The 24,762-nt window shown below is 53.6% G+C and overlaps 5 protein-coding genes across 6 annotated transcripts; 3 read left to right on the forward strand and 2 right to left on the reverse strand.

The window, feature by feature from the left end:
* The first annotated feature begins 1,266 nt into the window (after positions 1-1,266).
* DCAF11 (DDB1 and CUL4 associated factor 11) lies at positions 1,267-8,230 on the forward strand. 2 transcript variants are annotated; one of them, XM_030763445.2, is made up of 14 exons: positions 1,267-1,860; positions 2,779-2,906; positions 3,129-3,256; positions 3,531-3,595; positions 3,908-4,008; positions 4,239-4,385; positions 4,598-4,652; positions 5,008-5,076; positions 5,438-5,495; positions 5,582-5,767; positions 6,225-6,378; positions 6,786-6,938; positions 7,775-7,881; positions 7,979-8,230. In XM_030763445.2, exons 1-14 carry the CDS (start codon positions 1,706-1,708, stop codon positions 8,111-8,113), a joined length of 1,641 nt encoding a protein of 546 aa, XP_030619305.1. In that variant the 5' UTR covers positions 1,267-1,705; the 3' UTR covers positions 8,114-8,230. The 2 variants fall into 2 exon arrangements, with proteins under 2 accessions (XP_030619305.1, XP_022409245.1); XM_022553537.2 differs by having other exon boundaries at positions 1,699-1,837.
* A 14-nt stretch (positions 8,231-8,244) lies between these two features.
* On the forward strand, positions 8,245-12,911 carry FITM1 (fat storage inducing transmembrane protein 1). The gene is made up of 2 exons (XM_022553519.3): positions 8,245-11,898; positions 12,280-12,911. Exons 1-2 carry the CDS (start codon positions 11,633-11,635, stop codon positions 12,890-12,892), a joined length of 879 nt encoding a protein of 292 aa, XP_022409227.2. The 5' UTR covers positions 8,245-11,632; the 3' UTR covers positions 12,893-12,911.
* A 1,951-nt stretch (positions 12,912-14,862) lies between these two features.
* On the forward strand, positions 14,863-17,680 carry PSME1 (proteasome activator subunit 1). The gene is made up of 11 exons (XM_022553606.3): positions 14,863-15,106; positions 15,700-15,732; positions 15,882-15,944; positions 16,063-16,173; positions 16,258-16,303; positions 16,421-16,518; positions 16,758-16,826; positions 16,913-16,980; positions 17,070-17,124; positions 17,200-17,286; positions 17,460-17,680. Exons 1-11 carry the CDS (start codon positions 15,068-15,070, stop codon positions 17,538-17,540), a joined length of 750 nt encoding a protein of 249 aa, XP_022409314.1. The 5' UTR covers positions 14,863-15,067; the 3' UTR covers positions 17,541-17,680.
* On the reverse strand, positions 15,626-19,885 carry EMC9 (ER membrane protein complex subunit 9). The gene is made up of 5 exons (XM_022553607.3): positions 19,626-19,885; positions 19,408-19,484; positions 18,260-18,329; positions 18,075-18,169; positions 15,626-17,915 (listed from the first exon to the last, which is right to left on the reverse strand). Exons 1-5 carry the CDS (start codon positions 19,821-19,823, stop codon positions 17,735-17,737), a joined length of 621 nt encoding a protein of 206 aa, XP_022409315.1. The 5' UTR covers positions 19,824-19,885; the 3' UTR covers positions 15,626-17,734.
* A 1,223-nt stretch (positions 19,886-21,108) lies between these two features.
* PSME2 (proteasome activator subunit 2) lies at positions 21,109-24,426 on the reverse strand. The gene is made up of 11 exons (XM_022553467.2): positions 24,307-24,426; positions 23,965-23,997; positions 23,465-23,527; positions 23,134-23,220; positions 23,002-23,032; positions 22,818-22,915; positions 22,156-22,224; positions 21,934-22,001; positions 21,716-21,770; positions 21,327-21,413; positions 21,109-21,236 (listed from the first exon to the last, which is right to left on the reverse strand). Exons 1-11 carry the CDS (start codon positions 24,352-24,354, stop codon positions 21,156-21,158), a joined length of 720 nt encoding a protein of 239 aa, XP_022409175.1. The 5' UTR covers positions 24,355-24,426; the 3' UTR covers positions 21,109-21,155.
* Between the last annotated feature and the right edge of the window lie 336 nt (positions 24,427-24,762).

Below are 24,762 nucleotides of genomic sequence, written 5' to 3' on the forward strand. Positions count from 1 at the left end.
TCCCGGCACGGTCGCTCGACCCACCCCCGCCACCCCACCCAGCACGGGCGAGGATCCCGAGGTACACAAGTCCTGGCCTTGGACTCAGCCGGGTTACTCATAAACCCGGAGGAGGGGGTAGGAGGCGCCGCGCGTGCACACCCCGGACAAGCGGCCCGCGGCGGAGAAGCTCCCCAAGGACAGATGGTCTAAGAAAAGTTCGCAAATCCCTGAAGGCCCAGGAGGAGTCTGAGTGGAACAGACGAAAGGCGGGCGGAGACACTTGGGAGTGCTAAGGGAGCGTCTGCAAAGAGCGCGGAGGGAAGCCAGGGGTCATCTAGAAAGCTGCCAAAACGGCTAACGGGCGGTCTAGAAAGGGCGGTCCCCACAAGAACAAGGCTTCCGGAAGCTAAGCCCGGAAGGGCGGGTGCGAAGGCCTGTGACTTGAGCACGTCCCAAAAGCCCGGGGCACCCCTTAGGGCAAGGACGGCTGTAGCTGCAGCCGGCGAAAAGAGAAAAGCTAAAGCCGGACAGGGACCAGGGGAGGAAAGAGTAGGCCCTTAGAGATCGCCTGAAAAGTGCGAAGCCCAATTAACCTAAGGGACCGACAGCAAATTGTACCCCTTGCTAAGCCACCTCTCGGAAGCACACCAACTTCTTTTGTAAGCCCCGCCCCTCGTCCATTAAGTCTAGTTCCGTTGTCTCTGATTCAGGAAGCAGCCGATTCCCTACTTACTCCTCCCACAACAAGGAGCTACTGCCCCTACTGGGTCGCGCGCTTTCTCCTCCCCTCAAACCCCTTGAGCACTTTCTCCCGCCCGTCTGTCAATCACCGCGCTCAGCTGTCCAGTGAGCGGGCCAAGGGGGCGGGGCCACCAGGGGCGTCGCGTGACGTCTGCAGTCAGCCAGCCGCGGAGCCGGGAGATGAGTGTCGAAGGAGGCGCGTGACGGAGAAGCGGTTGGCCGACTCCGCGGCGGCAGTCGTTGTAAACAAGGCCTCGCGCCGCTCCGGGCCCTACGACCGCTCCTAGCTGGTGGGTGGTCTCGCGCGGGGCGGTAACCGCCGGCTTTGTGGGAGGTGCTTCTCGGCTTTTTCCCTGCCTACCCCCGCTTAGTGTACACACCCCCGGTACACCACGTGGGCGTGAGGCAAGGAAGGAGGGGGGTGTAGGCCGAATTTTAACCTCATTGGTTGTTGCTGCCGCCGGCTTTCGCAAGGGAGTTCTCTGATTGGCCGATACGGGGGGCGTCGGGGGGGGGGCTCTGACTCCTAAGGCTTCTGATTGGTTAGATGGGGTAAGCTAATGAGACGCTTTCTTCCGCGAGGGGTTTTGATTGGCCGGCCAGAGAGGTTACCTGGGAATCCACCCCCACCCCAGGGACTTTGATAGGTGAGTTTGAGGTAGAAACTGAGAAATTCCTCTTCAAAGGATTCTTACTGGTGAGCTAGGGTCGTGCCCTAGGCTTCACTCTGCTTTTTTTGCTTCACAGGATCGGGAAAGGTTTGTGTTCCCGAAGCCTTGGGCGTTGTTACAGGCTAAGGAGAAGGGATCTCAGTCTCAGTCTCTAGAGGGCGACCCCTCTAGGAAGGGTCGCCCTCCTAGAGACAGCTACTATCGTATCTCAGGAGACTCTGGTGTTTCTAGAGCAGGCTTTGCTTTCACCAAATCCAAGGAGGTGACAGGAGGAGTCCCTGCACAGGACTTAAGGATGCTGTGACCAGAAGATGGGATCACGGAACAGCAGCAGCGCAGGAAGTGGGTCCGGAGACCCGTCCGAGGGCTTGCCCCGAAGAGGGGCTGGCCTGCGTAGGAGTGAGGAAGAGGAAGAGGAGGATGAAGATGTGGATCTGGCCCAGGTACTGGCCTATCTCCTACGCAGGTAACTTACCCCCTGGTGTTTCCCCACCAGGTGCCACCACAGCCCCTTGATCCCAGCTCCAGTCAGGGGAGTTACAGAGAATAGGGAATGAGATTAGCCCAGGACAGCTGTTCTGTTTGAGCAGAACAGCTTTCCCTGCTGGACACTCTCCGCACTCAGCTTCATACCCAGTAAGAGTGGTTCTTGCCTAGGGAGGGTCAACAGGATGGCTGGCTCTTGTGTTTGAGGGGACTGTTCAAGGTAGTCTCTCTACCTATGACTACACAAATGTAACCTATTTTCCAAGTAAGTAAAATAAAAAGGGGGGGTGGGTGGGTTACCTGGTGGGAAGGGAGTGATGTGAGGGGTGAAGAAAAGAGTTAGGGAAGTGGGTGTTGAACTTAAATGAAGTTATTGACACATGATATGAGGCCACGTGGATTTACTTGAAAAACAAGTTTAAATTAACCTAACTCTAATCCTGTTCTTGAGGAAAGAATGCTTTGAGGGAAGTGACCACCAGGAATTGACTGGAAAGGGGTGCAGCTGGCTTTGGTTCTTAGCTATGGCTCCCTGGGGAGAAGACGAGCTTGGGAATCCCTTCAGAAAACCACGTTCTATGCTGGACTCCTTGGGCAGAGGCTCAGAAGGAAATGCTCTCAGAATTTTTAGCTCTCTGGGAAGTCAATTTAGTAGATCTGTCAAAATCCATGCAATGTTGGGGTTTTCTACTCCTGCTGCAAGAGTGAGAATTAGTTTCCCAGTGTGTCTTATAGGAGACAAAATAACAGCCAAGGTCTAGTCAGCCTCAAACCTCAAAATGGGGACAGTATGAGGGTTTGAGGACAAGGTGGTCTAAGAACTACATAGCTATTGACTCTGAATTTGGTTGATTTGGGGAAGGGATCCTCCCCTTTATCATGGGGGGTCTCTCCACAGAGGCCAAGTGAGGTTGGTGCAGGGAGGAGGTGCAGCAAATTTACAGCTCATCCAGGCCCTCTCGGACTCGGAGGAAGAGCATGACAGTGCCTGGGATGGTCGTCTTGGAGACCGATACAACCCACCCGGTAAGACGAAAGGCAGACTGAGACATAATATCAGAGGACTTCCATTAGAAAGCCTTTTTTTAAAACTAACTTCGGCAAAAATTGAAAGAAAAAGATGAGATAATTCAGGGAATGAGGGAGTCTTTGCAGCCCCAGTATATTCAGTCACATTGAGTTAGCTCTGCTAACTGTCCTCTGAGGCTGGAAAAGACCTAGGATGAAACTTCTGTTTGGTACTCACAGTGGATGCAACCCCTGACACACGGGAGCTGGAATGCAATGAGATCAAGACACAAGTGGAATTGGCCACAGGGCGGCTGGGGCTTAGGCGGGCAGCCCGGGAGCACAGCTTTCCTCAAATGCTGCACCAGGTAGGCCTCTCTACTTCCAGCCAGTCTGGCAGCAGGCCTATCAATGCAGCCAGAAGCTACAATCCCAGAGAAGAGGGAAGTAAACTTCCCAAGGATGCCTCAAGTGCTGGAGCTGGAGAGCTCTTAGCCAGCCTGAGCTGGAGTTTGGTGGGACATACTACTGTGTGTGGGGTTCGTTTCTGTAGCAAGAGCAATATTTTTGGAGGACGGGGGTTGGTGCGGCTGAAGTGGCCCTCTGTTTCTGCTAGCAATATTCCCCAATCCCTTCCTTTAGAGAGAACGGGGCCTCTGCCACCAGGGAAGCTTCTCCCTTGGAGAACGGTCTCGAGTGATGTCTCAGTGAGTATGGGGCTTGGTGGAGAGGTTCCAAGGGCCAGATAGGTCTGATTTCCTAAACTGTGAAGGGATCAGTGTTAAAGGATCCTCAGGGATATTAAGTTTAGGTTATGTGGGGTTGAGGCTTTGAGAGTGAACAAAGTGGAAAAGTATAGCAATTGAGAGGATGATAGAATGATTCAAAGAAAGGGGCTTATACCCAAAGCCAAAGGGAAGAATGCCCTTGTACTCACATCCAGCTCTGTTAGGATTCTGCAAACTGGGACATTCCCCATCCTGAGCTCCCCTTACCCTCACTTTCCCTCTGCTTCCCAGCTTCTTGCCCAATGATCTGGGCTTCACTGATACCTACTCTCAGAAGGCTTTCTGTGGCATCTACAGCAAAGATGGTCAAATCTTCATGTCTGCTTGCCAAGGTACCAGACCCTAGTCCTACCAACTGCCCTAGAACAACAGACGTTCTCCCTGACTGAGGCTAGAAAGCCCCAGACCCAGGGAGCTCAGACCCTGGCTTAGGGATGCTTAGCTAGAACATGTCCCATGATCAAGGGAAGATTCCACAGATGAGTGATGAGTGAGAAAGGTCTGATCTAGGGAGGATTCCAGGAGGGTGTTCCTTAATTCTGCCTCATCCCCACTCACACAGACCAGACAATCCGACTGTATGACTGCCGGTATGGCCGCTTTCACAAATTCAAGAGCATCAAGGCCCGGGATGTAGGCTGGAGCGTCTTGGATGTGGCCTTCACCCCTGACGGGAACCATTTCCTTTACTCCAGCTGGTCTGATTACAGTGAGTGTGCCCCAGACCACCATCATCTCTTCGGCCTGGGACCTGAGGTCTCCAAATGCCCATCTCCTCCATGCCATGACTCCCCGCCTTCTCCTGGGCAGATCACTCCCAGGGTCCAACATCCTTCCCTTTTGTTCCATCTCCTCCCTAGCTTCACTTCCACCCTCCTGACCTCAGCCCTGAAAGATTCTTGTTTCTCTTGCTTCTCTTAGTTCATATCTGCAACATCTACGGGGAGGGAGACACACATACTGCCCTGGATCTAAGGTACTGGCTTCCTTTCCTGGTTAGACTCAGCAGAAACTTCTCAAGGAAGGCTCTCCAGGAGCAAACCTCTTGAACTGGAACTCCTGCTTGGAGGGAAAAGTACACTGGTTGCAAGTTTCTCTTTGTGGATTCCTGGGAGGGGACCACCCAGCCTGTCAGCCAGAGGACCAGAGTAAAATAGATGGCTGCAGGATTCTTCCCGGCTTCTCACTGAGGTGCTCCACGTTCTGGCACGTGCTGGCACGACTTCTTTTTCTCTCAGCAGTGTGCCCCACGGCCCTCATCAGATTCTGTATAGATTAACCAGGGCTAAAGGGAAGTCCACTTAACGCAGCTCCTCCTTTGCTCTTTTCAGGCCAGATGAGCGTCGCTTTGCTGTCTTCTCCATCGCTGTCTCCTCAGATGGGCGAGAAGTGCTAGGAGGGTGAGTGTTTGTGGGGATGCCTCTGTCACTTAATGAGATAGGAGTTCTCGCAGAGACCAGCTCTGCCGTTACAGAGACTGCACTGGACACCTGTACCCAGGCAGCTGTGGAGAACAACCAGGCCTTCTCCGGGGCCAAGGTTTATGAGTTGCTTCACTTCTCACTCACCATTTCTGCAGCATGAGATGGGAGGTCTCAAACCTCCTTGCAAACACAGCTAACTCTTCTCCCACCTCCTGTATAAGAAGAGAGAAGGGCTCTCCCCTCAGCAGGACTTCGAGACAACAGTCTCTCCAGAGCACACGTAGCATGGGTCCTCTCGGTCCTGGCTCCAGAACCCTCTTTTTCCCTTCCCTTTCAGGGCCAATGATGGCTGCCTGTATGTCTTTGATCGAGAACAGAACCGACGTACCCTTCAGGTATTGCTCCCGAGACTTGAAGCCTCTGCCTCCTGGTCCTTGGCCGATTGGAAGACCTAGAAAGACCTGGCCCCCTTCTCCCCTAGATTGAGTCCCATGAGGATGATGTGAATGCGGTGGCCTTTGCTGACATCAGCTCCCAAATCCTGTTCTCCGGGGGTGACGATGCCATCTGCAAAGTGTGGGATCGACGCACCATGCGGGAGGATGACCCCAAGCCCGTGGGTGCGCTGGCTGGACATCAAGATGGCATCACCTTCATTGACAGCAAGGTGGGCGTAGAGTCAGGACTGCACAGCCAGGCGACTGAGGTTGTGGTTGTCCAGGAGGGTGTCAGAGTGGACGGGTGTGGGAACTCGCCAAGCTCCTCATTAGCCAAGGTTTGCAAGAGCTGGAGTTTAGGGAAGAGGCTTAAGCCACGAGACGTGAGGTCCATCGGTACCCACCATTCCTCAAGGAGCAGGGCTTTCTGTACAAGAAGAGTAGAAGATGATCTGACCCAGTGTAGAACAGGAGCCCAGCCAGCGCCCTAGGCAAAGAAGGGGAAACCTAGCCAGGGTGTGGGGTCTGTGGTAGGAAACCAATGGTGAGGCCCACTTGGATGAAGAAAGAGGCAACCAAAGTTAAAGGACCAGGGTTCATACTCCTGAGCTGGGGAGGGGGAGCTGGACTGACAGACACTGACATCTGCAAGCTCCGATGCTTCATTATCCATCTTGGGATTCACAGGGAGATGCCCGGTATCTCATCTCCAACTCCAAAGACCAGACCATCAAGCTCTGGGATATCCGACGCTTTTCTAGCCGGGAAGGCATGGAAGCCTCTCGCCAGGCTGCCACACAGCAAAACTGGGACTACCGCTGGCAGCAGGTGCCCAAAAAAGGTGAGAGCGGATGTAGAACCCGAGATCTGAAGAGTGAAGGGTCGGGGGTGATAGTTAAAACATTTAACCCCTGGCAAGGCCTGGCATGGGCGCTGTGGATGGGCCAAAGCCTGGAGCCCTCCCCCTTGCCAGGCATTAACTCTTCGTTTGCTGAACCATGGGAGAGCCAGGGGTTCTCAGTGTAGGGGCTGGGGATCCCTCCAAACCTTCGAATGCAAAAGTATTTCAGCGTCTTGACCATCAGCAGAGCCATATTGGTGTGTATCAGCTGACTGTTAGATGGGGAAAGAGCCACCAGTTGGGAATTGCAAAGGCGATTGTCTTTGAGCATCAGTCTTTGCTGAGGACCAGTGATACAGGGGAATCCAGACTCCCTAACCCAGGGCTCACCCTGCATCCCTCCCCAGCCTGGCGGAAGCTGAAGCTCCCAGGGGACAGCTCCTTGATGACCTACCGGGGCCATGGGGTGCTGCATACCCTCATCCGCTGCCGATTCTCCCCCACCCATAGCACCGGCCAGCAATTCATCTACAGTGGCTGCTCCACTGGCAAAGTGGTCGGTAAGGACTGTGTCTGAACAGGGGGCCTCGGGAAGGGCAGCCGTGTTCCCCTGGCATTCTACCTGTAACCACCAGTGACTACCTTAAGAAGCCCAGTGACCATTACAAGTGAAATTTCATTTAGCCTGGAGCAGGGAGGCTTAAACGGAGAAAGAGAAAACATTCTATGCACCAGCATTTTAAATTAAGAAAAGGAACACAGAATTCTAGTCAGTAAATATACTAGATTGCCAGAAATATACTCAGTTCTGTTTCTCAGCCAGTCAAGGAAAGAGATTGCAGATGAAAGGTAGGAGGGAACAGAGAAAAACAGAATGACACAAGAAGATAGCAGCAAGTAGTAAAAGATGTACAGCCACTGAAGTAGGAGGAATGCACGAAAAGAAATACACAGTCACAGGTTCCTAAGACAGTGCCAAACCTAGGGAGCCCCTGACATGTAGGCCTATCCAGGGAGAGAGAAAGGTGCACCCACGTCCAGAAAAGGAACAGCACGTTCACAAGTCTGTGGAGACAGCCCATTGTTCACTTTTGTGGTGTCTTCCATATCTTGTGGGCTTTTAAGAAAATGGCTACTTTAAAGCCACATTTCATTTTCTTAACTGTAGACCCTGTGACATTTAGCTAAGGGCCAGAGATACCCAAGCTCTGCTAGACCATACCCTCAACCTGAGGTAGGGAAAAGAAACTAACACCATCCTCGGGCATGGGCTTTGCTCCCCTGGGAAAATGGGAAGTTGCCTGAGAGGCAGGTAAGTGGTGCTGCTCAGAGAGAGATGAGGGGTGGCTCGAAGGTCTTCTGGCGGCCCCTCTCCACTCTGGCCTTTCCTGGACAGTGTACGACCTCCTCAGCGGCCACATCGTGAAGAAGCTGACCAACCACAAGGCCTGTGTGCGTGACGTCAGCTGGCACCCCTTCGAGGAGAAGATTGTCAGCAGTTCGGTGAGGATGCTGTGGTTAGGGGGGCCAGTGTGTGTCTGGGACTTGGACCCAGGAGGGAGCAGTGCCTCCTGACTACTTGCCACCTTCTGCCCCGCAGTGGGACGGGAACCTGCGTCTGTGGCAGTACCGCCAGGCTGAGTACTTCCAGGATGACATGCCAGAGTCTGAGGAACACCCGAGCACCCCTGCCCCAATGTCCCACCCCTCTACAGCCTTTTCCTCACCCCAGTAGATCTGACTTCCAGCCCCATTCATGGGTGAGCCTTTTGACGTCTCTCCGCCTCCTCCCTTTCTCCCTTCTGGGGGATCTTTGGGGAATCAGTGGCATTGGGTGGGGAGAAACAGAAGCCCAGGCTTCGGCCCTCTAGCTAAGCCCCAGGAGGGAGATCCTCCCCTTGGGGCAGAGTGGTCTTCTCACATGCTCACACCCATCAACTTGGGTCTCCGTCTCTGGTCAGGGTCTGGCAGGACTGCCATTATCTGGTCAGTAGGAGTAACGTCCTGAGTGTTTTTAATCTTGTTTGGATGTTAAGTCTTAGCTCCTAGAGTAGATGCCTGGGGCCAGGTCTGAACTGAACCAGGCCCATTGCCCAGGCCTTCGCGCGTTGAGGACTAAACTGGTCAATCAGGGCCAGGCGTCCTTGCCTTTCTTCCAGAGGTCCTAATGGCTAGAGCTCTAGCCCCTCAGGAGAGGGGGGAATGGGGAAGGTGTGTCCTCAGCACCCTCCCTGGCTGGGAATTACGTCTTCTCTCTCACGTGTCTGGGTCTTTGGGGTAGGCAGGCTGTGGTGTGAGAGGCTCCGTGTGACCCCACACAGGGCGGGCCCTCCCCTCCCCGAGTGTTCCCTCGTGCAGGAGGCCAGCAGCTTCGAGGAGGGATGTTGAAGTAGGACTCCTTCGTCCTCTCACTGGCTTTGGCTCCCTCAATAAACTCTCTGTGGGAACCTAGCTTAGTGTCCGTCTGTCTCTCTCTTTTTCCTGTCTGAGATCTTTTATCCTCTCACTTCAAGAAAACAGTTTCAACAGAGCCTTCAGATATGCTCCTCTGTGGGAGAAAACACTGCTTTGATGCCCCAAGATGAACGGAAATACCAAAATCATTAGTTAACTGAGCTTTGCAACAGGGAGTCCCTCACCAACCTCAGAAACTTCCCAGCAAGCAGAAATAGAGATAACAGGAAATAAACACATTTTAGATGAGAACCTGGAACACCCACATCAGCTCTGCCCTGGAGCTGGTCCAGTCTATGGAAGGAAGTAGCCCAGAGCCAGAGAGCACGTGGTGGGCACTGATGCCAGGTCCCATCTGGGCACTTCACACTTAGAACCTTATCCACCTCACAGCCACCCTTTTTTACAGGTGAGGAAATGGAGGTGTGCAGAGGTCAGGCACCATGCCCCAGGGCAGAGCCATGGTATGGTCAGTAGGGGAGCAGCTCTGATTGATCTTCCCCATTATCTCTAAGGAACCTGGATGCACACCTCCAGGGGGTCTTAAAGACACAGCAAGGGGTTAAAAGATGTACCTATTCAGCAGCAAAGCAGGTAGTTGTAAAAGAATAAAGGGACTTCCCTGGCGGTCCAGTGGTTAGGACTCTGAGCTTCCACTGCAGGAGGCACAGGTTCAATCCCTGGTAGGGGAACTAAGATCCCACATGCCTCACGGTGTGGCCTAAATAAATACATAAATAAATAAATTTTTTAAAATAAAAGAAATTGTCCAGATGCTTGGCCTCCATATGCTCTCTTTCCTCCATTGATCCACTTGCATGAAACTGTCATGCAGATCTCCTTTCCCACCAGCCCTTTTTGTTCCCCCTCTGCCTCTTCACCCAGAGATGCCAACCTATCTCACCCAGAACTGTTTTACCTCCAGGATGCCAAAGGTAGAGGCCAATTAAAATTATTAGTGTCCTCAAAGCCTCATTTAGTCAAGGCCCCAAGGGCCATCTATTCTCATTAAGAAATGCATTTCTGGGCTTCCCTGGTGGCACAGTGGTTAAGAATCCACCTGCCAACGCAGGGGACACGGCTTTGAGCCCTGGTCCAGGAAGATCCCACATGCCGTGGAGCAACTAAGCCCATGTGCTGCAAGTACTGAGCCTGCACTCTAGAGCCTGCGAGCCACAACTGCTGAGCCCGCATGCCACAACTACTGAAGCCCGTGCACCTGGAGCCCGTGCTCCGCAACAAGAAAAGCCACCGCAATGAGAAGCCCATGCACCGTAACGAAGAGTAGCCCCCGCTCACCACTACTAGAGAAGAGCCCGCGCGCAGCAACAAAGACCCAATGCAGCCAAAAATAAATAAATAAAATTTTTAAAAAAGGAACCCTTATAAGTTCCATTTGAAAAGAAATGCATTTCCAATACAATTTTAGTTTATTATTAATTATCAAACTGTGTGGAATGTTTGTTGTACAAATAATACATTTTGTACTACTAACAATTTTGAAATTTGTACTAGTAAAAAATAGGAAATTCAATACAGAAAAAAAGTTTAACCTTGTGATCACAGGAAATGTGTAAAAATTGTTTCAAATTATCTGCTTTTGGCAGAGAAGTGTGATCAATGAAAGACTTTCAGGCATAAAAACATTAGGATAATTTCTGTGGGGAAAGAATGGAAGTGTTATTCCTGACTCTTAAGATCTTGTCACATGTTTTTAAATGAAAAACCGTGAGGTATATAATCACTGTAGTGTTTAGATTCCATTGGATATATTTAAAAGAGTGATAAAGATAGCTTTATTTTTGAAATGTCAACATATACGATACACTGGAAATTATGTCCTTTGCAACTATTTAAAATTACAATGTAAAATTTTGTGTCAGCTTAAAAACGTGTGAGTGCTCCTGTAGGTCTTCAGGTACAGGATCCCTGAGCGCAGACTATGCCGAGGTGTGGGCTGTAGGACCTGCAAGGACCCTGATGGGTTAATCCATCTCGGCCAGCTTGCTGATGATGGCGCTGAGGACCAAGGATGGTTAGTTGATTCTCTCAGAGTCACAGAGTTGGGCCAGAGCCCAGGTGCCCTTTCTTGCTCATTCCTTTCACTACTTCACGGGCCTCCACTGTGCTCTGAGATCCCACCACCAGTTTTGAGGAATGAGGAAGGAAGACAAAAAGGGATCTCAAAACAGTTACTGAATATCAGGGACTTCCCTTGGGTAGGTTGCTCACCGCCCTACGGGTCCAGCCTCAGTGGTAAGGCTGGGAGGCCAAGTCCCAGGGTAATTGGTTGGGGGACACAACCTTAGGATTTGATGGACTCCAGGCTGGGGATCTTCCTTCTAGGGTCTCCACCACCCACTATCACCTGGGAGTGAACCTGATCTTCGGGGCTCTGAGAGTCCGACCTGGGCGGGGTGGGGGTGACTTTGGCTGACCAAACAGAGACAGGCAGACCCAAACAGGCTGTGGCCAAAAACATCCCATGTTTCGGTCGTGGCCCTGAAACATGAACTAGGACATGGTTCCAGCCTAGAGGGTCAAGGAGGCACAGGACTAACAGGGAAGGACACAGGCTGCTGTCAGGACACACACCCAAGGCGAGAACACTGCTGACGTGGCAGCCCTCCGCCCCAGCCTCTTACTGCCCCCCGCCCCTCTCCCCCGCCTGCCAGCTGCCAACAGGGCTCTGCCCTGTGTCTGCCACACCTGTCACTGTCTGTCCTTGTCCAGGGGGAGCCCCATCAGCCCCTCCTCAGCTGCCCAGCAGAGCAAGCTGTTAGTGGGGAGGGGAGGGAACATGGAGCGGGGGCCGGCGGTGGGGGCAGGGGGGGGGGCCAGGGCCCAGATCTGGGCACTGCTGGGCTGCTTGGTCAGGGTGCTGCTCTGGGTGGCCTCTGCTTTGCTATACTTTGGAAGCGAACAGGCTGCCCGCCTCCTGGGCAGCCCCTGCTTACGGCGCCTCTACCACGCCTGGTTGGCAGCAGTGGTCATCTTCGGGCCCCTTCTGCAGTTCCATGTCAACCCTCGGACCATCTTTGCCAGCCATGGCAACTTCTTCAACATGTGAGTCCACTCGAGGCCGTGGGCGCTGGCTCCCTGGGCTCTGGGATCCCAGCTCCCTCCTCCAGGTTTCTGTGCTCTTGCCAGTCCAGGACACTAAAAATAGGCTAGGAGGTTGAGGAGAAGGTCAGAGGGGGAGGGGAACAGAGTCATGGGGGTACAGGAGCAGCGCCGAAGAGGAAACATGGGCCCTAGAAGGCTGAATGGGCCGCTAAGGAGATGGCCCAGTTCAAGTGCATGGGGGGAGAAGGGGGAGAGGGCCCAGGAAACAGAGAACCGGGAACGACAGATGCGACTGGAGGCAGGGACGTGATGGGAACGTAGAGCAGGGTGGGGAGATGGGGCTGAGGGGGTCTCAGCAGCCCTCCCTCTTCTCTGCCACAGAAAGTTTGTGAATTCAGCATGGGGCTGGACGTGCACCTTCCTGGGGGGCTTCGTGTTGCTGGTGGTGTTCCTGGCTACACGGCGCGTGGCAGTGACTGCCCGGCACCTGAGCCGCTTGGTGGTTGGGGCAGCTGTGTGGCGGGGTGCCGGCCGGGCCTTCCTGCTCATCGAGGACCTGACGGGCTCCTGCTTCGAGCCTCTGCCCCAGGGCCTGCTGCTCCGCGAGCTGCCGGACCGCCGCAGCTGCCTGGCGGCCGGCCACCAGTGGCGGGGCTACACCGTCTCCTCCCACACCTTCCTGCTCACCTTCTGCTGCCTGCTCATGGCCGAGGAAGCAGCAGTGTTCGCCAAGTACCTGGCCCACGGGCTGCCCGCCGGCGCACCCCTGCGGCTTGTCTTCCTGCTCAACGTGCTGCTGCTGGGCCTCTGGAACTTCTTGCTGCTCTGCACCGTCATCTATTTCCACCAATATACTCACAAGGTGGTGGGCGCCGCGGTGGGGACCTTTGCCTGGTACCTCACCTACGGCAGCTGGTATCATCAGCCCTGGTCTCCGGGGATCCCGGGCCATGGGCTCTTCCCTCACCCCCACTCCAGCCACAAGCATAACTGAAAGAAATAAAGGCACTTTAGGCCTGGCTCTGGCTCCGCTCATCATTGGGCTGGCGGGACCTGCAAAGGGTGGGAAGGGTAAGAAGAGAGTGTGATGGTCACCAGGTTTCCTCAGCAAGACCTTGCTGTCGCTGACCTTGAATGCCCCTGTGCTTGATCGCTATCCCTCCTGTTCTTTCAGTCTCCTAGTCCCTGCAGACATCAAGCTCTTTGGGGCTCTGATGTCAAGGACTGGCACTGCCAGGTCGGGTAGCAGTGCCCTTAGGTATGGGTGGCATTCCCACTGAGCAGATGCTCCATCTCCAGCCTGGTTGATTTGTTTTCCCTGCCTCCAGCACTGAATCCCCCTCTGCCATCCTCAGGAGCCTGCCTATCCGGGCACCCTACTCACAGTCGCTTCCTACCCTGTCTTCCCATAGGGGGTCTATATGTGCTCATTTACTTAAAAGATGTTCATTAAGCCAAGCATAGTTCCTTGCCATGTGAATAAGAAAGACAAGGTTTCTGCTGTTTGGGGGCCCATGGGTTACTGCCTGATGATAAACTCATAAATAATAATAGCAAACACTTGTGCTTACTGTGTGTTGGGCACCATTCTAAGTGTCTATAAATTCGCACGTATTTAGCCCTCACAACACTATGAGCTAGGGCTGGTAGCGTTCCAATTGGACACTTGTGAAAATGGAGGCACAGAGTTTAAGTAACTTTTTCACAGCTAGTAAATATCGGAGCCAGAATGATTAACCCAGGCATTATGGGTCTGTTGTCTGTCTTCTAAGTCGGGGATCAGCAAACAACAGCCCTCCTGTGGCCAGTGTTTGAATGGCCTGAGAGCTAAGAAATGGTTTTACAATTTTAATGGTTGAAAAAAAATCAAATAAGAATATTTCTTGACAGGTGAACATTACATGACATTCAAATGCCAGTGTCCATAAATAAAGTTTTATGGGAACTAGCCACGCTAATCCATTTAACTGTTTACGTGCTACAATGGCAGAGTTGAGTAGTTCCTACTGGCACTACAAAGTCTAAAATATTTACTATCTGGCCTTTTATGGAAAAGGTTTGCCAGCCCCTGGTCTGAACCACACTATCCCCCAAAAATAAACTGGCTAATATCAGAAAGATAGTGCTATGAAGGTACTAAAACAGGCTGCTTTCTAATAGACTTGGAGGGAGTTCCTTTATAAGGAAGATAGAGTTCTCTCTGAAGAAGTGACATTTAAGCTGAGAACGGAATGACATCCTGAGGCAGGGGAAGGGGAATGTCAGGCAAAGGGATTAGCAAGGACAAAGGCCCTGAGGCAGGAATGAACTTGTTGCAAACAGGTTTGAGAAACAGCTGGAAAGTCCAGGTATTTATAACTGAAATGAAAGAGGGAGAAAGCGGTGGAAAGTGAAGTTGAAGGGGAACAGGTGCCAGACAGGCCTTTTGGGCCAGGAAAGTCCTTTGGATTTCATCCTAAGGTCAACAGGAAGCTGAGAAAGTTTTAAGCAAGAGCAAGGTGGAATCCTGCTGCTGTGCGGAGAGTGGGTTACAGAGGAATGGAGCCCACAAGGGTCATAAGAGAGCTGACCCTCTCTTATGACCCTGTGATGGGGCGATGCCAGAGTCTGAATGTCACTGAGCCAGATGATGCCCGCGGAGCCAGGGGTCCACGCTGGCAGGGCAAAGGAAGGGAGGCCAGGTCTTGCTCCAGCACCGAGAAAAGAAAGAAGAGAGCCAGATAAGGCTAATCACTGTCCCAGGACGAGCAGGGAAAGAAGAGAGCCAGAGGGCTGTCAGGAGGCAGGGAGATGGGAGGCGGGGAGTTCAGAGGTGGGCACTGGCCTTGGGGCCGGGGAGGCGGGGGCGTAGAAGGCAGGGCGGGGAGGGAGGAGGTGGGTTGGGCGGAGTTGGTAGGCGGGGAGTCGAAAGACTGGCAGCGGTGGGGAGGCGGGGAAGCGGGGAGGCGGGGCGCTGGAAACGTGCCTCTCGGGCTCTAGGGGGAGCCGCGGCTGGGCCGCCTCCCCGAGCCCCTCAGCTCCTAGCCTTTCTCTGGTCTGTCCCCGCCTCCTCCAGTGCCTCCACTCCCACTACCCAGGAGGGCAGTGCGGGGAGCGAGTGCTGCTTTCGCTTTCCCTTCCCCGTGCCCACTCCTCGCTCCGCGTGCGGCCCTAGGCCGCCGCCCCGGCCATGGCCACGCTCAGGGTCCTGCCCGAAGCCCAAGCCAAGGTGAGCGCTGCGGGTTCGAGGAAGGGCCCGTCAGGGAGGCGTGGCCCCGAGAGGCTGAGGGCGTCCGTGACCCGCTCCCACCCAGCCCCCCGACTCGAGTCGGGGTCAGTCATCCGAACCCTCGTGAGCCTCCGTGCCCGGAGCACCTGAGCCCGGGGAGCCCGGCCGGGTCTGCCTGCCGGGAGAGAGAGAGGCGAGGCGGCCGAGGTTCAGCGGGGTGAGGTGAAGCGGAGAGCTGGCGTGGAGAGGAAGTACGCTGGCCCCGGGCCCAGGCCCACACACAGACTGGGAGCGGACCCTGCCCTGCCACCACAGGAGGCCCCGGAGCCCACTCCACAGGGCACTCCGCCCCTTCCCCAGTCGCAGCGGCTCTCTTACATCCCTCCTCCCACAGCCCAGGAGACGCTAGGGATGTTTCCGCTTGAACCCTTCGCCCTTCAGCTCCAGGAATGTTCTCATTTCCCAAATCCCGCCTCACCTGGGTCCACTCCACCCTTCCCCAAGTCAGACCCTACACAACCCTAAGGGTCCTTGAGTCCTTGAATAGACTGGCCATAAAGCCAGTTGTCTGAAGGGCTGCCTGTGTCCCACAGGTGGATGTGTTCCGTGAAGACCTATGTACTAAGGTAAGACCTGACCCGTCATCACCCCACCCCTCCCTACCCAATCCCACTGCTCAGCCCTTCCTTGCTGGGCAGTGGCAGCCCTGCTTCACTGCCTAGGAGGGGCATTTGATTCTGACCGCCATCCTCCCCTACCCTTACCATACACACAGACAGAGAACCTGCTCGGGAGCTATTTCCCCAAGAAGATTTCTGAGTTGGATGCATTTTTAAAGGTACTGGGGCTGGGCAGGGAGTAAGAGAGTAGGGGCCAAAGGGAGAGCCTGCTGGGCCATGAGAGTGAGGAGGTGAGAGCCCGCCCCTGCCTCCAGCCCTTCTACCCCCCTGCACCAGGAGCCAGCTCTCAATGAAGCCAACCTGAGCAATCTGAAGGCCCCGCTGGACATCCCAGTGCCTGATCCAGTCAAGGAGAAAGAGAAGGAGGAGCGGAAGAAACAACAGGAGGCAAGTTGGCAGGAGCTGGGAGGAGGGACCCAATACAGGGAAAATCAGCCTTAGGCCTGCCTAAGAGACCCCTTCTCCCTACAGAAGGAAGACAAGGATGAAAAGAAGAAAGGAGAAGATGAAGACAAAGGTATCACTATGGTGAAAGGGACTTGTGTCTCACCTCCCAGGAGCTCCTCCCTAAGGATGCCTCTTCCCTGCCCGGCACAGTCCCAGTCATGTGACTGACCCAGTGCCCACCTCCTAGGTCCTCCTTGTGGCCCAGTGAACTGCAATGAGAAGATCGTGGTCCTTCTGCAGCGCCTGAAGCCTGAGATCAAGGATGTCATTGAGAAGCTCAACCTGGTGAGCCCTCCCACTTCCACCCCCACCCTTTGTCCTCCTTCGTCCCTGCCAGCTGGGCATGGCACCTGCCAGGTCTTAGCAGGAGAGGGCACAGCAAGTGAAGCCAGAATTCCAGGTTTTGGGGTTCAGGACAGACGTGGCATACTTCCACCCACCGTGAGCAGGGAAACAAAGGAGGACAGGAACCTGGGAATTGGGTTGGGGGCTGATGGGGTTTCAATGCCGTTCCCTCCTCCCAGGTCACCACCTGGTTGCAACTGCAGATACCTCGGATTGAGGATGGGAACAATTTTGGAGTGGCTGTCCAGGTGAGGACACTGCCCCACTCCTCTGCCCTCCTTATTTCTCCCGTCCATGCTGCTTTTACACTTTCCTCCTCGCTTTCTTTCCCCAGGAGAAGGTGTTTGAGCTGATGACCACCCTTCACACCAAGCTGGAAGGCTTCCACACTCAAATCTCCAAGTTAGTGATTGCCCACTGCTCTGCCTTTGGCTGGGACTGAGGCTTGTGCTCCCTCCTCCCCCTACTCCACACCCTTCTACTTCCCACAGGTATTTCTCTGAGCGAGGTGATGCTGTGACCAAAGCGGCTAAGCAGCCCCACGTGGTAGGTGAGGCCCAGGTCAGGGTGCGTGGGAGGAGGGACACCTTTGAAGTCAGGCCTGACCCGAGTCTCCCACAGGGTGATTATCGGCAGCTGGTGCACGAACTGGATGAGGCAGAGTACTGGGATATCCGGCTGATGGTCATGGAGATCCGCAACGCTTATGTGAGGAGGCGAGGGCAGGGGTGGGCAGAGGCAGCTTTCCCAGGCCACCCACTCCCTGACCCTGCGGGCTGGGGGTGAAGGGTATCAAAGCTCAACCTCTCCACAAGGCAAGAAATGGGGCACAGAGCCACTGGACACCTGCGGCTGACCCCCACTCCTCCCTGGCCCCATAGGCTGTGTTATATGACATCATCCTGAAGAACTTCGAGAAGCTCAAGAAGCCCAGGGGAGAAACAAAGGGAATGATCTATTGAGAGCCTCCTCTCATTCTGTGATTGGTCCAGCAGAGACCTTCCTGACTTTCACAGGAGACTCCAGACTTTCCCCACCTTCTGTCTGTTGAGGTTTCTCCCTCACCTTGCCTCCCAGGCACAATAAATCTAGTCATACCATCGCCCAACAGCCCAAGTCTCTTTATTGGATCCGGAGCCTCCCCTCTGGCCCTGGCTCAGGTATTTCCATTTGTGGGACCAACCCACTGGGTGATTTGGGCATTGAGCTGCTGGTTGGTCCAATCCTCCCGGATGTCGTCAAGGTGGCAGTCAAAGTCCACAAGGTGCTGGTGGGCCCGGCCTGCTAGTAGTGCTCCCACCATCTGCCGTGACTGTTCCCAGTCCCTCCACATCACTCTGAAATAACAACCCCCATGGAGGTCAAACTCAGCAGGCAGAGGGGCCAGACACTTGGCAGAAGTTAGTTTCTAGAGAAGGACGCTTAGGGCAGAACCAAAAACAGAGGAGGCTCAGGAGCTGTGGGCTTCCAAGAGGTGGAGGGAGTGGGGCACTCACAAGTTCTTGTCCTTGGGGACCCAGCAGAGACCACGGCTCTCCAGGACAATAACTGGGGGCACGTGAGGCTGTGGCACCAATTTCTGATTATCCAACTGTGTGGACAAGGAAGGGCAGGTGAGGGTTTCGAGGATTCCCCCTTCCTACTTTCTTTCCAACTCCCCACTCTGAAACCCAAGCCTCACCATAATAAGTACTGCATCAGGGAAGAATTCTGCAATCTGCCCAGCGATTTTCAAGGCCAAGGGCCCAGGGCTGTGTAGAAGGAAGATCAGAGTTGTGAAGAGCCTCCTGTGGGCAGACCCCGTCCATCTGAGCTGGGCCTCCCAGGGCCCATAGACGTGGAGGCAGTGACGGCCTTTCCCTGTAGTTGGCCTGGGGGCATCAGGCCTGCCTGACTGCTTCGTGCAAGACTTATGCTTGAGCGCTGTGGGAAACAGGTGCTCAGACACTGCTGGTGAGAGTGGAAATCTAAGATGGTTTTTTTGGAGAGTACTTTGGCATAACCGTCCAGATTTATATTGTATGTTAACCCAGAAACCCCACTAACGAAGAATTTACTGTAATAATAGGACAGTGTCTGTAATAAAAAAAAAATTGGAAACAACCTCAATGTTTAATGTAAGGCACTAAATAAATTATGGTACATCCATGTTCATACTGTATAGCTGATAGGGTAAGGTAGATATTAGTGTAGGGATGGAAAGATGTCAGATATTTATTAAGGAGAGAAAAGCAAATTACAAAACAGTATAATTTGCTCCAAATACGTGACTACTGTATAAGTAGATAACTTTTTCTGTATACAGTTGACCCTTGACCAATGAGGGGTCTAGGGGCCACAGAGCCTCCCGCAGTTGAAAATCTGCAGGTAACTTTACAGTGCGCCCTCCCTATTCTGGATTCTGCATCGGGATTCAACCAACCTCGGATTCTGTAGTACCGGAGTACCTATTCAGTGAAAAAAGTTCGCCTATTTGTGGCCCCAGGTAGTTGAAACCGGTGTTGTTAAACGGTGAACTGTATATATAAAAAGAAACTTCCTTTTTTTAGAAGCTGCTGGTTGGGCTTCCTTTGTGTTTTCAGCACTTGGGGGGCATCTCAGTTACAGCAGGTGTCAGCCTGTTATTGTCCTTCCCACCCCACCACAGCTCCTCCAGGAAAATAACATTTCTTTATATTTTCTCACCGCCTACCCAGCCTACTAGGTACCTTAGCTCTACAGTGGCTAAGCCTTGGATGAAGGAAAGATGGAAGGAATGACCAAGAGGGGCTCTCTTGACATCCCCCACCCCATAATCCTTAGCCCTCTGCCTCTGGCTTCCCCACTCACCTCTGGTCGTCCAAAGCTGCATTGGCATGGTAGTACCCTGCCACTACCAGCCCGGCCTGCGCGCCCCACACATCCACCTGCCATGGGAAAGCGCCATCAGTAACTAAATCGTGCCGCCCGCCCTATGGGTGCGCACTACTGCCAAGAGGCCAGGGTTGGCCTTGGGCTAGGGGTGTTGGGGGGTTTCGCGGTGGTCGGTGGGCGTCCAGCGGCGGCACCTGGTTGAGGGCGACCTCCAGCATGACAGACAGGGCCAGGTGGCTGTGGAACAGGGGCACACAGTCGGTGAGGCACAGGCATTCTCTCGACCGCGGCGCTGGCGCCAGCAATAGCCCGTTGACAGCGGCGTGCGGGTAACGGGCGGCGTGCAGGCACATCTTCACGTAGGCCCGGGCCGAGATCTCCACCTCCCCCATGGCGAGCGGGGCCCCAGCTCGCGTCCGCGAAGCCCCCTCCAGCGCCCCCAAGCCCTCCTGGGCCCTTCCCCGTGCCCCCTCACTTAGGTTCGACGGTGACGCTGACTTGACTCGAAGGCAGCCCGCCGACTCCGGCAGACCTCAGCCCGGCGCCCAGCCCCCGGCCCCCACCCGGCCCGGAATGCAGGCGGCCGGGATTGCACGTTGCAGCACAGAGCTCCGCCTCCCCCGCCCCCAAGCGGCGGCAGCAGAGCTGCGCCTGCCTCGGGGACACATAACCAGGGCTCCAAGTCGGACAGCCTTCTGGAGTCCCGCCCACGTGGTGCTCTTTGATAGGCTTAGAGAGTCTCGTTTTGCCAAATCAGCATCCAACATTGTCCCGCCTTTGACTGTAGAGAGCTACCCGCACGCTGATTGGCTAGGCTACCCCACTTCGGCTCTTGATTGCAAGATGGCTGCGTCTGTTACCTCTGCCTCCCGCCCCTACAGGCCCCGCTGAGCCACCGGGGTGGTGCCCGCGCCCCTCATCTGGTGTCTCCCCGAAACGCGGAGCTTCGAATATCGGTACGTAGCGGACAGCTTGGCTCCAACTATGGAATGAGTGGATCGGTACTCTAGAGCGGCTTTGTCACTTACTAATAAGCCGTGTCACTTTCGCAACTGCAGGTTTTCTGGCCCTTGCTTTCCTCAATGTAATGACTGCAGAAATAAAGACGGCATTGGCTGAAGGAGGAGGGTAAAGGTCAAAAAGAATTTTATTGAACCATCCTTCCCATAATGTCCTGTAGTATAATTTCCTTCGCCTTAATGCCTTGGAAGCGTTTTTGACCCTCCCAGCCCTTGAGAAGGAGTCCAACCATTTACCCATAATTTTCCCAGTGAAATCTCATTCTCCCTCCAGGTGTGCTCTGAGCTGAAGAAAGGGTTGTGCCTTTCTTCATTCCCTGACCTCAGCCTCAGAGCTTTCCCCCAGTCTGTCCAAAGCCTGATTATTCCTATAAGGGCTCTGCCCAGATGCCATCTTTTCCAGGAAGCACTCATGACACCTCCAGATGGAAATAATCTTGTGAAATTCCCCAATACAGGTTATTTTCATGGCTGTCATGGCATGTAACAGTTCCCACCCTGTTCTTTAGGATGACTTCCTAAGAACAGGATGGACCTTTAATTCATCTTCGTCTTCCTGGCACCCCTCCCTTTCTCATCACCACATTCATTCACATTTAGTGTCTGGATATAGGTGACACTCAGTAAACGTCTTTGAATGAATGACACACACCAGAGGTTATCCACACAAAGTATAGGTCATTTATTTCCCTTCTAACCCTGGGCTCAGTACATAGATGGCTTCTCTTCACCCTTTGGGTTGATAATTTTCTCCAGGTTGCTGCTTATAATATGGTAAAGCTCAGCCTGGAAGAAGGCCAGAGGGCAACAGTCAGGTTCTTGGCCTTTTCCCTGCACCCCTCATCCACCTCCCTTAGGGGCTTACTCCACACTCACATAGAAGGCCCTGAGGTCCAGCACCATGGCCCTGAGCTCTCCATAGGCTGCCTCGTCTCGCTCGTGCACCAGGGCCCGGTAATCCATCTGGGATGTGGAAGGCAAAGCTGAGTCAGCCCCATGGAAGGCTGGGACATTAGTCTGGTTTCCTCATACAGGGAATAGGTAACTTGAGGAATGAGCCCCTTCTCAGCCAAGAAATGGGATCCCAGAGGATCAAACAGAGAAAGGGGTCAAGGTTTTTGAAGCCTAAATCAGTTTTCCTGGGCTTAATATTCTCCACATTGGGAAGGTCACGAATGAGACATAGAGGACCTCTATCCCCCACTTTCTCATCACCCCCCATCCCCAGCAGCCTCAGCTAAAAGGCTGGTGGACTGTCCACTTACTACGTGGGTCTCCTTAGAAGCCTTGGCCACAGCATCCCCACGTTCTGAGAAGTACCTGCCAGAAGCAAGAGGAGTAACCACAGGAATGGATGTTCAGAGAGAGGTACTCCCTCAGACCCTTCCCAAAGCACCGCTTCATCCGATAGGCATGCCCAGCTTTGGGAGTCCCAAAGAAATGTCCCTGCAGACCCCGGTGCTGGCCTTCCAGCTGTCCTTACTTGGAAATGGTTGTCTGGAAGGCTTCCACTTTGGTCTTGACTGCATTTACCCTCTCCAGCACCTTTTCCTGTGGAGACAAAAGAGTGGAAAGCAAAGACAACCCTTCATCTCCTCCCTCCTTCACTCACCGTCTCCCTCCTCCTCCCAGTTCTTGTCTAGCTCCTATCCCTTACTCCCCAAGTCTCTCCCTGCTGTCAGCATCCTCACACACCCTTTCTCACCTGGATTGCCACCCCAAAGTCATTTCCATCCTCAATTTTGGGGATGAGGTGCTGGATCCATGTGATCACCTACATTAAGAGATATCATGTAGGAATCATTCAACAAACCCTCTATTCTGATTACTGCTACTTCCTAATAATAGGTACATTTAACTGAGTACTTATTATATGGCAGGCACTGTGCTATGTATTATATATCTCATTTAATCTTCACCACAACCTTTCAAGGTATATATTCTTTTTTTTTTTTTTTGCTTGTTTCAAAGTATATATTCTTATTGTACCCACTTAACAGATGAAAAAACTGAGTCACAGGATGTCTAAGTTACTTACTTAAAGTAACCAGTTAGGTAAGTGATAGAGTCAGGATTTGAACCAAGGCAGTCTCCCTCTAGGGCCCGAGTTCTTAAACCAACTCACTGTATCATAGCATCTGTACTCTGTACCTGGTACAGCAGTAGGTTCTCAGGTTATAGAGGTGGATGTAGCACAGTCTAATTTGGGGATATCATTGTGATAGAGAACAAAAGGTATCTAAACCCAAGGCACAGAAGGAAGCTTCCTATTTGGGGAATAGTTTCCTAAATGAAGGAATTGAATCTCTGAAGGAGACCAGGGCCTGGCCTTGCTCGTTTTCTCTGTCCCCCAGTTCCCAGGCTTACCAGAATGCATTTTTCTTTGAGAGTCCAGACTTCTGGCTTAACCAGGGCAAGCAAGGCCAGGACCTTCTCATTCCCAGGGAGAAAGCCGCACTTAGGGACTGTGAGAAAGAGGGGACTTAGACCCTTTCTCATCCAGTAGTCAGTGTGCCATTTCCCTTTTCCTAGCCACCCCTTCCTCTCTCACCTTCTTTCTTCTCTTGCTTATCCGTTTCCATCTAAGGAAAAAAGGGGGAAAGTGGCTTTAGAAAAGTCATGGAGGTTGGAGAGCCACTTACACTGGGTTTATAGCCCAAGCCCTACACCATGAGTGCCTCACCTCATCATCCTTGGGTGGAGGGTCTGGGATGGGGATGTCCAGCGAGGCCCGGAGAGAAGTCATGTCAGTCACGTTGAGGGAGTCCTCCTGCACAGAGCTCACTGTCAGGGGCTGCCCAGCCTCTTCCCCTCATCCTGAGTCAGAGCCTTTCCTCCACACATCCCACCCAACCTCTGCCTCCCAACCTAGGCTCAGGCCTCACACTATCCTAATGTTCCCAGTCCACCATTTGCGACTGTTCTGTGCATTCGGAGCCCAGTTGTTAGCTAGAGAGGGTGGATGGAGAGGAGAGAGGCCATGGGATGGGGCAGGAGGGGGCCACACTACTCACTTGCAAGAGCTGATTCAGGTATATGATTTTCTGAGGTAAGAATCTGTAGAGGAATTCCTCAGCCTGTGGGTTACATTGCAAGGGTCGGAATCACAGAAGACGTTCAGTGAGATGTCTGAGAAGTGGGACTGGAAGGGCCCTTGGAAATCATTGACTCCAGTACTTATAAATGAGGGAACTGAAGCCCTGAAAATTGAAGGGAATTCCCCAAGCTGGGATGCAGCAGAACCAAGGTTAGAACTGTGGTATTCCTGCTTTGGGGCCATGGCTTTTCCCTCCACACCAAAAGAGGGGACAGGAAGTGGTGGAAGTGCAGAAGGTATTAAGAGGGGTACAGGTAAAAGCAGAGATCAATAATTAAGAGCTTATCTTAGATGGAGGCTTAATAAGTTAAGTAAGGCGCGGATGGAGGGTGGGTTTGGGGATCAGTCTGAGAAGTTGCAACCCTCAAGTATTGGCCTAAGATTCTGGGTCAAATCGCTTGAATCCAGAAGACTTACCTCCTGGAAAAGATTTTGCCTGAAGACATCCACCTGCACAGAGAGCGGTACCCGGATGTTGGTTAAGGGTCTCCGTTGTCCAGAGTAAGATCCCACCCCCAACAGGATGCCCTCCAACTTGGCTCAGTCCTTCCCCACCACAAGCCAGACTTCCCTGGAAGCCCATGCTCAGTGCAGAGATTGTCCGGAGGGCAAGAATCTGGTAATCCCCGGGCAGAAGTGAAAGCACTTAGAGAGGTTGGGAGATTTCTCTGGCACGGCCTTGGTCCCTCGGAGCACCCAGTTTGGCCTCCATTTAGGAGGGCTCCTCGGCGCCTTCCTTGCCTCCCGGTCCCCCGTTACCTGTTTGCGGGCTTCCCCGCTCAGGCGCACCCCACAAGGCTTGGCCATGTTGCTCCAGTTGCTGCTAGGTCTCCGGTCTCCCTGCTCGCCGCCTGGGCTTTCGCTTTCACTCCCCACGTCCAGGCCCGCCCCCCTCAGCCCCACCCCCTTCCTTCTTTTCCCCCTCCCCCTGGAAGGCCGCAAACCGTAGGGAGCCCCTCTGCCATTCTCGGCCTGTGAGACTAGAAAAGGCGGTGCTGACTCGGTCACAAACCCAGGGGCTGTCCGGGGGAGGGGCTAGGACAAGTGGGACCGGCGGAGATTGAACAGGGGCTGTCCCTCGGAGAAGGGGAGGGGCTTAGAGAGAGGGGGAAAGAACCGTCCAAGGACAGTCAGGGTTGGGGTGAGAAGGGTGGGAGAGTGGGAAGGGGGGTGTTAAGTGGTGGGGCTCCCACAGGAAGGCTTGACTGCGGGGAA

Source organism: Delphinapterus leucas, chromosome 2 (genome assembly GCF_059928025.1).
Source record: "Delphinapterus leucas isolate spDelLeu-1000000601 "Yukka" chromosome 2, BTC_Dleu_Yukka2, whole genome shotgun sequence".
In the NCBI taxonomy this organism is placed as follows: Eukaryota; Metazoa; Chordata; class Mammalia; order Artiodactyla; family Monodontidae; genus Delphinapterus; species Delphinapterus leucas.

What these genes read in the sequence shown, in the direction of transcription:
- DCAF11 (XM_030763445.2), top strand. Translation starts at nt 1,706, where the DNA reads ATGGGATCACGGAACAGCAGCAGCGCAGGAAGTGGGTCCGGAGACCCG. An exon ending in CATACTGCCCTGGATCTAAG is followed by an intron (nt 4,653 to 5,007) that starts GTACTGGCTTCC and finishes TGCTCTTTTCAG; the next exon opens with GCCAGATGAGCGTCGCTTTG. An exon ending in AGAACCGACGTACCCTTCAG is followed by an intron (nt 5,496 to 5,581) that starts GTATTGCTCCCG and finishes CTTCTCCCCTAG; the next exon opens with ATTGAGTCCCATGAGGATGA.
- FITM1 (XM_022553519.3), top strand. Translation starts at nt 11,633, where the DNA reads ATGGAGCGGGGGCCGGCGGTGGGGGCAGGGGGGGGGGCCAGGGCCCAG. An exon ending in CATGGCAACTTCTTCAACAT is followed by an intron (nt 11,899 to 12,279) that starts GTGAGTCCACTC and finishes TCTCTGCCACAG; the next exon opens with AAAGTTTGTGAATTCAGCAT.
- PSME1 (XM_022553606.3), top strand. Translation starts at nt 15,068, where the DNA reads ATGGCCACGCTCAGGGTCCTGCCCGAAGCCCAAGCCAAG. An exon ending in TGCCCGAAGCCCAAGCCAAG is followed by an intron (nt 15,107 to 15,699) that starts GTGAGCGCTGCG and finishes TGTGTCCCACAG; the next exon opens with GTGGATGTGTTCCGTGAAGA. An exon ending in AGGAGAAGATGAAGACAAAG is followed by an intron (nt 16,304 to 16,420) that starts GTATCACTATGG and finishes CCCACCTCCTAG; the next exon opens with GTCCTCCTTGTGGCCCAGTG.
- EMC9 (XM_022553607.3), bottom strand. Translation starts at nt 19,823, where the DNA reads ATGGGGGAGGTGGAGATCTCGGCCCGGGCCTACGTGAAGATGTGCCTG. An exon ending in GCAGCTTTGGACGACCAGAG is followed by an intron (nt 18,330 to 19,407) that starts GTGAGTGGGGAA and finishes CCTTCTACACAG; the next exon opens with CCCTGGGCCCTTGGCCTTGA. An exon ending in GTCCCCAAGGACAAGAACTT is followed by an intron (nt 17,916 to 18,074) that starts GTGAGTGCCCCA and finishes TTGTTATTTCAG; the next exon opens with AGTGATGTGGAGGGACTGGG.
- PSME2 (XM_022553467.2), bottom strand. Translation starts at nt 24,354, where the DNA reads ATGGCCAAGCCTTGTGGGGTGCGCCTGAGCGGGGAAGCCCGCAAACAG. An exon ending in TAAGCAAGAGAAGAAAGAAG is followed by an intron (nt 22,916 to 23,001) that starts GTGAGAGAGGAA and finishes TCTTTCTCACAG; the next exon opens with TCCCTAAGTGCGGCTTTCTC. An exon ending in ACTTTGGGGTGGCAATCCAG is followed by an intron (nt 22,002 to 22,155) that starts GTGAGAAAGGGT and finishes TTGTCTCCACAG; the next exon opens with GAAAAGGTGCTGGAGAGGGT.